At 51.0% G+C, this 9175-nt stretch overlaps 1 protein-coding gene across 1 annotated transcript; it reads right to left on the bottom strand.

Annotated features, from left to right (window-relative positions):
- Positions 1-5536: 5536 nt before the first annotated feature.
- LOC120669031 (pentatricopeptide repeat-containing protein At1g60770-like) lies at positions 5537-9145 on the bottom strand. The gene is made up of 2 exons (XM_039948862.1): positions 8789-9145; positions 5537-7195 (listed from the first exon to the last, which is right to left on the bottom strand). Exons 1-2 carry the CDS (start codon positions 9002-9004, stop codon positions 5816-5818), a joined length of 1596 nt encoding a protein of 531 aa, XP_039804796.1. The 5' UTR covers positions 9005-9145; the 3' UTR covers positions 5537-5815.
- Between the last annotated feature and the right edge of the window lie 30 nt (positions 9146-9175).

Genomic DNA, 9175 nt, shown 5'->3' with positions numbered 1-9175 from the left:
GGTGTGGCGGTGAGGCGCCAGGCGCGGCCGGTTTTTTACCGGGTTGGATTGGGTCGGGTCGGGCCGGGTTCAGTCTCCCGTCGCGTGCGCGTCCCCAATTTCGGGAGCGCTCCGGCTCGGGCTCGGGGTTGGCGGGTTTTGCTTTGCCCGGCGGGGGACACGTCGGCGGCGTCTGGCGCGGTCCAGTCTTCTTTTCGGTGCGGCACCAGTGGCGAAGCTGGCCCTGAATTTTAGCTGGGGCAGAGCATGTTCGCCGCAAGAGATGAGCAAGTCACGAAATCGGTAGCAATTCCATCCGACTCCGATTGTTTGCCATGCCACGCGGGTGAAGTAAGGAAGAGTGAACAAGATACTCTCACCTGGCCGAATTCCTCACCGCCGCTGTGCTCCCGGATGGCGGCTACGCCCCTCCCGCCCCGAGGCCTGTGCCGGCGGCCCTCCCGGGGCCCCTCCATGAATCAGACCGGCGGCACGGCGAGCGCACATTGCGGGGCAGTAGATGGAGGGAGGGGATGCAGGGGAGGGGGCGAGGCCGGCGGCGGCTAGGCTTCCGCGCCCGGCTCCAAGTCCTGCCCAGCCGTCGAGGAGTCGGGCGGAGCAGACAGGGACCGACCGAGCCACCGAGGGAGGGGAGGGGGGCGTCGGGCCACCAGGGGCACTTCATTCAGCGGTCAGTGGGCCAAAAACTAAATGGGTGGTCTGCCTGTCTCGACTAGCCACCACCGTCTTCTTCCTCCGGCGGACAGACAGCCGCCTGGAACGCCATGTCGCCATGGGAGGGGCGGAAGGCGGGGTGGGGTTCTGCTGCGCCGGTAGCTGGGGCAGGTGCCCTACCCTGCCGTATGGGGAGCTTCAATCAATTATTGTGTGGCCAGGGGGATTTGGCACAAGAGTCTCTCGGGATCTGCGCTGCGGGCGGGGGCGGGGCACGTGGCTGGTCTGGTGGCGCCGCCCCGTCGGCTCCCTCGCTCTCTCGCTCTCGTCCGCGCAGTTAAGGATGGATTCAGATATTTATTCGAATGTCAGATTTTTTGTCATTTTTCTTCGATTATGGACAAATAAGATATAGAATTTACTATGTAAGTTCATAGCCTTGTATTTAACATTGATCTTGTAAAGATTCATAAAAACTAAACCTCAAATTTATCATATATATTCTCAAATAATAGATATAAAAATTCGAATACGGATCGGATACGGATTCAAATTTTTTTTCACCTTTTTAATTGTAGGGAGCAAATAATACATAAAAAATCTATACAAAATTTTATTCTTATGTGTAATAATATGCTTTATAATATAAAAAAGATTAGCATAAAATTTTAAACATATCTATTTTAAAATATCAAATTTGTTCTAAGAATTCGGATGTTTAGATCCATCCTTACGCGCAGTGCCGGGCGGCCCCACCTCTAGCCCCACCAACCACCCAGGTCCACTGCCTCGATCGGCAAGCTTGCCTTTTTTAAGCACCCAGTAGCATTGGAAATTTTTTTAAGCACCCAGGAGCATTGGGAAGTCATATAAGACGTGTTTGGTTCCCTTCTGGGTACCGCCTGGCTCGGCTCTCGGGAGGCAGGCTCTCACGGGCCAACAGCGAGCGAGCCAGGCACCGGAGAAACGAGGTCCAGTTCGTTTCCCGGGAGCCAGGCTGAGCGCCGATTTCTGCACGGGAAGGCACGAGTCAGATGGAGATGCAAGCAACCAGTCTCCCATCAGTTGCATGCGCCGAGCCTGGCTCGCGGTGTTGCAGCCAACCAATCACTCATCGGGTGCATGCGCCGAACCTGGTCAGGGCGCATACAAGCAACCAAATACGCCCGTAAGATTTTGGACATCTACGCTGACCAGACTCAACGAAGACGAGACTGTCTAAGTAATTTCGCAACTCGCCATACTGAAGCACACGCACACCTCCACACACACGCACGCACACCCACACACACAGACCTCAGCACCCGGTGTGACACCAGCGTTGCGATCACGGGGGATCGAACGCTGGCGGGCAGCCTCGCAACAGCGAGCGCTACGACCGAGCCACTGGCTCGTTCTCACGAGCTTGCCTTTGGCTCCGTCGTTTCCCGTGATCCTGTTAGGGTGCTAGCAGGCAGCCGCTACGATACGACACGGACGGGGCATCAGCACTGCACGGCGAACCGTTGGCGCAGGATGCCGGCTCGGCGGCGGCCGCGCCAGCAACCTGGCGCCACCGTGCGTCGTCGGCGCCCAAGTGAGAAGCACGCAGCAGCCAAGACAAAAAATGTTTATACTACTTACTACGGAGTAGTAGTCAGCAATCGCTCGTGGAACACGAACACGATCATTTCTTTAACTTTTTTCTACTAATCAAGTAGGAGTAGTAGCTGATTGGAGGATGAGTAACAGTAGTAGGTAGTAAGCATGATTGGGGGATGGCCGGCGACCGCGTGCCGCCTCCACAGTCGCGACACGCCATAAACATGGCGCGGCCCATGGGCAGGGCGGCGGTAACAATTTCGTTGTAGTAGCATGCATCCAACGACGACGGCGACCGCTCGCTCTCGGCCGTCCACCGCTCGCCGGGACGAGAGACGGAACCCCGGCCACGGAAACTGACACCGCTTTTGTATTATTTATTTAATATACAGTAGACGAATCGAAGCCGATCGTATCCGGTCTCGGAGAAGAAAAGCGAAGCTAATCCGCGGCCACGAGGGCCGGCCGGCGACGCGTACCCGACGCGCCGACGGTGCGCGCGTCGCCGTCGCCGTCCCGTCCGCCATCTTCCTGGCAGGAGACGAAGATGGAGCTGGTGGGCCCAGCGCCCGCTGGATGGAGTCAGCCTGGGTGAATGGAGCTTTCAGGTTCGCCCGAGCTGCCGGCTCCCTCCGCCGCCGCTGCTGAGGACACGTCACCGGGATAAATCGATCCGTGGCCGGGGCCGCGGCGCTGACGTGGGCCCGCGGCGTGATCCTCCCGCCGGGGGGTTGGGTCCAGGGTCCGGTCGGTCGTTGTTGGTCGTCGGGTCGATCCGCTCCACGAGATGGGATCGGGCGCTGTCTGTCTGTCACCTCGATGCCTCCCTTTGTTTTTTTTCCATTGCTTCGTCTTGTTTAGTTGCAAAAATTTAAAATTTAAAATCTATTACATCGAAAATAAATCTTACAGACATGAAGTATTAAATCTAGACGAAATCGAAAACGATTTGTATAATTTGCTTGTAAATTACGAGACGAATCTAATAAGTCTAATTGGGCTATGATTAGACACTAAATTGCTACAGTAATTGTTACAGTACACATGCTTTAATGATGGATTAATTAGACTCATTAGATTTATCTCGTAGTTTACAGATGAGTTATGTATTTAGTTTTATGATTAGTCTATGTTTAATATTTTAAATGTGCAAATATTTTATTTCAAAAACTTTACGGGTGCAACTAAATGAGGCTGTTTTTGAAAAGAAGAAACCTCATCACCTGAATGCGAAATGATTGGGGTGGCTCGCCTCCAATGATTGGGAACCTCATCACTCTGTTCGCTTGGCTTGTCAGCCAATCAGCTAGCAGTGCTTTTCCCTCACACCAAATCAGCGTCAGTCACCAGCCACCAGCCAACCAACGATATCTTTCTCTCATAATAAATCAACACAAGACACAGCCAAGCGAACAGGCTGTGCTGACGCGGGCGTGGTGCACGCAGGTCAGGATTGCGTACAAATTTGCTTGGAAGGTTTCAGTGTTTCTTCTTCTTGAACTTGACCGAACGAGTGTTTCAGTGTTTCTCACCGCAGCACACTAGCAGACACGGGGCAGGGGGGCATCGATACGGCGCACAACTACACATGACCACGCACGCACTCGGAGAGGAAGGATACGCCTGTCGTGCTGCCTCGGCGGCGCACGTGCAACGCAACCAATTCCCATGTTTTTTTAGGAACCTATTTCCATCTCATTTGCTCTTCCCTCTGCTGCTGCTGGGTCGCATGTTCCTCTGCACATTCGCCGGCTCGCGCACGTTACCTTACCATGGCGGCTCTCCGACCCGACCCAAGGACGAAGTACACAACCATGCGGATGCGGATGCGCCGCCGTCCGTGTGCCGACTCACCCCACGGCCACTACCCACCAGTCGTCATCCTCCGCCAGGCTGTCACGCAGTGGCGAAGCTGGCTCTGAATTTTAGCTGGGGCAGAGCATGTTCGCCGCAAGAGATGAGCAAGCCACGAAATCAGCAGCAATTCCATCCGACAACGATTGCTTGCCATGCCACGCGGGTGAAGGAAGTAAGAGTGAACAAGAGACCCTCACCTGGTCGAATTCCTCACCGCCGTTGTGCTCCCGGATGGCGGCTACGCCCCTCCCGCCCCGAGGCCTGTGCCGGCGGCCCTCCCGGTGCCCCTCCATGAATTAGACCGGCGGCGCGGCGAGCGCACAGCGCGGGGCGGCAGATGGAGGGAGGGGATGCAGGGGAGGGGGCGAGGCCGGCGGCGGCTAGGCTTCCGCGCCCGGCTCCAAGTCCTGGCCGACCGTCGAGGCGTCGGGCGGAGCAGACAGGGGACCGACCGAGCCACCGAGGGAGGGGAGGGGGGCGTCAGGCCACCAAGGGCACTTCATTCAGCGATCAGTGGGCCAAAAACTAAATGGGCCGTCTGCCTGTCTCGACTAGCCACCGCCGTCTTCTTCCTCCGGCGGACATACAACCGCCTGGAATGCCATGTCGCCATGGGAGGGGCGGAAGGCGGGGTGGGGTTCTGCTGCGCCGGTAGCCGTATGGGGAGCTTTGCCTCTGCCGTCACGTGCGAACGATCCGATCGGTCGTGCCAAACCGACGGTGGGTTCCCATTCAGACCGGAGTCGGGATCTACTGTACTTTTTTTGCAATCGAGTTTCGACAGGGGAGATGGCTGCCACGTGCGATCCAATCCAAACGGAAAAGAAAAGACGTGCGAACTGTGGTGCCACCGTGCCAGTCGTCTCGGCGCCTACTGGTGCCGAACCCATCTCGCTGACACTGCCAGTGTCGTCTTGGTTGGGCTCTTGGCAGATTATTCCACCGTGCACGACCAGTTCTCGGATAATACAGCAGCATCAATAAGATTAGAGCATCAAAATATTAGCTCCAGCAGATTAATGATCCCTCTCCCTAATAGTAGTAAAAATATATTTCTTTGGTAATGGGAGATGCTCCAGCAGATTACTAATTTCTTCGCTAATATCTATTTTTTTTAATGATCGTCAAAACACATGCAGGTGATTCTTTCCTCCAGTCTATCCTTTAAGTAAAATCTGATACAACACTAGCTACAAAAAAATATAAAAAAATATTTAGTGATGAAGAGAGAAAATATATAGGTTATGAGAGATAAGTAATCTGCTAGAGATGCTTACGCATACCATTGCAATTCTAATCTGCAAATACCAGTAAAACACCACGCCAACGGCATCAATCAAAAGGGTACTTGCCAAGCAGTCAAGTTCAAAAGAGCACAATCTGTCGTAACGCGTATAACTGGCACCAGTTCGTTCTGTCATAGAAACAGCAAAAAGCATCGAAATTTGATTCCACAACAAGCAGAAAATCTATGAGTTCAACCTGCCCAAAATAAGCAAGCAGTCATATATAACAACTGAAAGTTACAAGATTTGGAACCGGTCCGCGGGGCACTTCATGTCCCAGGGCCCCACGTTGGCAGAACCAGAAGATGAAACAAAGAAAAGCTGTCTAAATTGCAGTGTACATATTGGCATCGAGATTTTAGATTCCACACAACAAATAGCTGATTATCAGCAAGCACCCTGCCGTTATTAAGATGAACAAAAAGAACGAGCCCCATCTATTGGTCGACGCAGATGGAATCAAGCAGCCTGGCAGTGTCCTCCCCGACTTCCACGTTCTCGATCTTGAGCCGCTGCCGCATCCCGGGGAACTTCTTCCCAGCAGCTGCGTACGTCCGTACCAGCAGCTCGAAGACCAGCGCGCCCAGATCCTTCTGCACCTTCTTCAGAGCTTCCACATATTGCTCAGCTCCATCTACATCTTTGTTCTTCTCAAAGTAGCTCATCAGGGTCTCCGTCACACCGTGTGGCGGCACCCAGATCCTGCCGCTGCTGTGTCCCTTCTTCATTGCACGGTCTGCACACCAATGAGCCATCTTGAGATCCCCAGCCTTGAGGTAATGATCCATGAAGATCTCCCATGTCTTGGCGTTCAGTCTTCCGCCACGCATCTTGGCACGCTTCTTCAGAGCTTCAGCCTTGTCAAGCATACCCTCTGCGATATATGCTCTAATCATAGCATTTGCAACGCGGATGTCATATTTTGGATGCTTCAGTTCGAGCTCCTCCGCTCCCTTTGTTCCGTTGACATTAGACTCATTACTAGGCGCATTGGTTAAAGATTCTGGTTTTGTAGTGGATGCCTCTGCGCCCTTCATGTTCTTCTTAGGTGGATGGATGTATTGTGCTTCCCACTCTTTGAAACAGGCTTCAGCAGCAGGCAAATCCTTCAGATTGGACAAAACCTGAATCATATTAAGATAACTCATGTTTGCCTTTCTAGGACAATTCCGCTTCAATGACCGCCAAACACGATGAACTTCCACTAAATTTTGTGTCCTCCCATATAATGTAATAAGGAACTGGTATGCTTCAATGTCATTGCAAGTGTTCCGCTTCTCAAGCTCCTTAAGAGCAGCTTCTGCCTTCTCAAACAGTCCAGCATCAACGTATATGGAGGCCAGGTTACTGTATGTTGTCCAATCAGGAGCAACACGGCCATCCCGTTTCATCTCTTCAATCACCCTTTCAACCCCTGGTATGTCCTTGACAGCTGCAAGCGCCCTCATCCAAACATTATAAGTAAAGACATCTGGTAATACATCATCGGCCTTCATGTCCTGAATGATACTGGGGACCCTCTCAGGTTGGTTGACTTTGGTGTACAGTGTCATTAAGCTGTTATACGACATGGCAGTAAAAGCAAAGTTGAGCTCCTTCATTTTCTCCATAAGTGCCTCAGCCTTCTCAGTCATCAAGTCTTTGCAGTAACAATTTAGAAGAGCGCCATATGTGAGATGAGTCTTGGAAGTTTCTGGGAGGTCCAAAAAGTACTTCTCAGCAGCAGCAATGCCTCTCGATTTGGCAACGAGGTCCAGGCGGATTGCTTGATCACTGACAGTAGGATTCATGCCTCTTCTGGCCATAACTTCAGAAAGCTGCATAAACAAACAAAAGGATCCATTTCAACTTAGTTGATCAAATTCAGAACGATCACTGGTAAATAACCAAGTTTCAATATTATATAATGATTTCGATCTAGAATGTGTTCTATCATCTGCTGCTTCATTTGGAAGAAGAGTACATGAAAATGAAAGAAAACAACGATATTTCAAATAGAACTGGCTGTTTAGCAGTCAGCACAACTATTCACAATGATAGTGACCAGTGATCACTAGTAGCAATTATGAATAAGTAATCAATGGTTTTGTAAGTGCTGCCATGTATATAACAATATATACATTGAACATCCATTACAGCTATTAAGGGAATATTAGAGTCACAGCATTACCAAGAATCAACTTGTGCATGAACTAAGGAATAAAGTAGCCACCATAATCATGGCATAAAGCAATGAATAAACTTCTTTAATGATCAGCTAACATCACTATAAAGTTGGCAATTTGAAATGGAGCAGAAAACATGACATAGTGATAAATTTATTGAAGATAGAGCAAACATTCGGAAAGCACTTCTGATTAAGATGAATAACACGGTTTCTAAGAAGATACAAAGGAAATGGATTTCGAGAATGCAAACTTGGTTGTTCATAAAAACAAAATAAAAAGAGAAAAGCAAAAACTAAGCAGATTCTGTGAGGACAAAAAACAAGAAACTGGTGCTCAACTCTGTAACTTGATAAAATAGTCAGAAAAATTACCATCAATGCAGCTAAGTAGCTAACCATGGAAATGAAAAGACCAACTACCACAAGTTATGAAGCTTCACTAGTTCTTTGAAAAAAAGTTATGAAGCTTCACTGAGACACTGAACCATAAAATGGGACTAGTTGCAGGACAAAGGATATCAACAAATTCTTGTGCCGTGCTGATCTAATGGCTTAAAGCTTTCAATAACCAGTTATACGACTCCATCTAAACTTCTGAGTTTAAGTACACGTGACATCCAAAGGTCAAAGAAAAGACAGTAATAATTTCGCATTGCTGAGTACTTGAGTGCTACGTTTACATGGCTGAAAGGCTGATGAATAACCTGCCTTAGTTGCATATAAAACTGTACTGATTTGGCGTTGACAAAAACAAATGATAGAGACCAGAGCACTGAGCACCATTTCACTGAGCCGATTCCGTCACAATTTTCACAACTGCCTTAATCAAACGAATTTTTTTCAGTATACTTCGACCTATGTTTTCAAGGCGTCGCCTAGGCGACAAGGCGGTGGCGGCTCGCCTTACTTAAGGTCTCGCCTTGGCCCGCCTTAGCCTGCCTTAGCCCGCCTAGGCGATAAGGCGGTGGTGGATCGCCTCGCCTCGCCTTACCGCTTTAAAAACATAGACTTCGACAACCCTCAAAATAAAATCAAGCACTTCCAGGTCTGGGAGAGAAATTTATGTTGGCAACAAGTCCACACCTCACTATCATGTTCATATCAGCAAACATCTCACAGGATTTATTCCCTTCCCAAATCCTACTTCCATCATCAGATCTAACAACATGAGGAACCGCGGCATCCCAAGGCCCAAACCGAGATCCCGAAATGATGATAGAGAGACACAAGGGAAGAGCCTGACCTTGAGCGCCGGGCGGTAGAGCGAGTTCCGCCGCATCCGGCGGACGCAAACGCCCACTTCCCACTTGAACGCCCGCTTCCGGCTGTCGAGGAAGCCGTCCACCTCCTCCCTCACCGCCTGCGGCGTCGACCCCTTCCGGAACAGCCGCCGGTACAGCGCCTCCTCCACGTACTTCTTTGTCGACCGTCGCGCCACGTCCTTCACCCGCGTCGCCATCTCCGCCTCCGCCCTCTCTTCCTCGCCGCCGGCGTCTCGGGGTTTTGAGGGTTTTGGCGGCGGCGCGGGGAGGAGCTCGCCTCGCCTGACTACCCCACTCGGCCACTCGTGTGATCGCGTTGGGTTTTTCTGGGCCTTGGTGGGCCGTGGGCTCTGAAAATAAGATGGCGT

This window comes from Panicum virgatum, chromosome 4N, assembly GCF_016808335.1.
Source record: "Panicum virgatum strain AP13 chromosome 4N, P.virgatum_v5, whole genome shotgun sequence".
NCBI lineage: Eukaryota > Viridiplantae > Streptophyta > Magnoliopsida > Poales > Poaceae > Panicum > Panicum virgatum.
The sequence above is the reverse complement of the archived record's forward strand: the minus strand, read 5'-3'. Positions and strand labels throughout refer to the sequence as shown.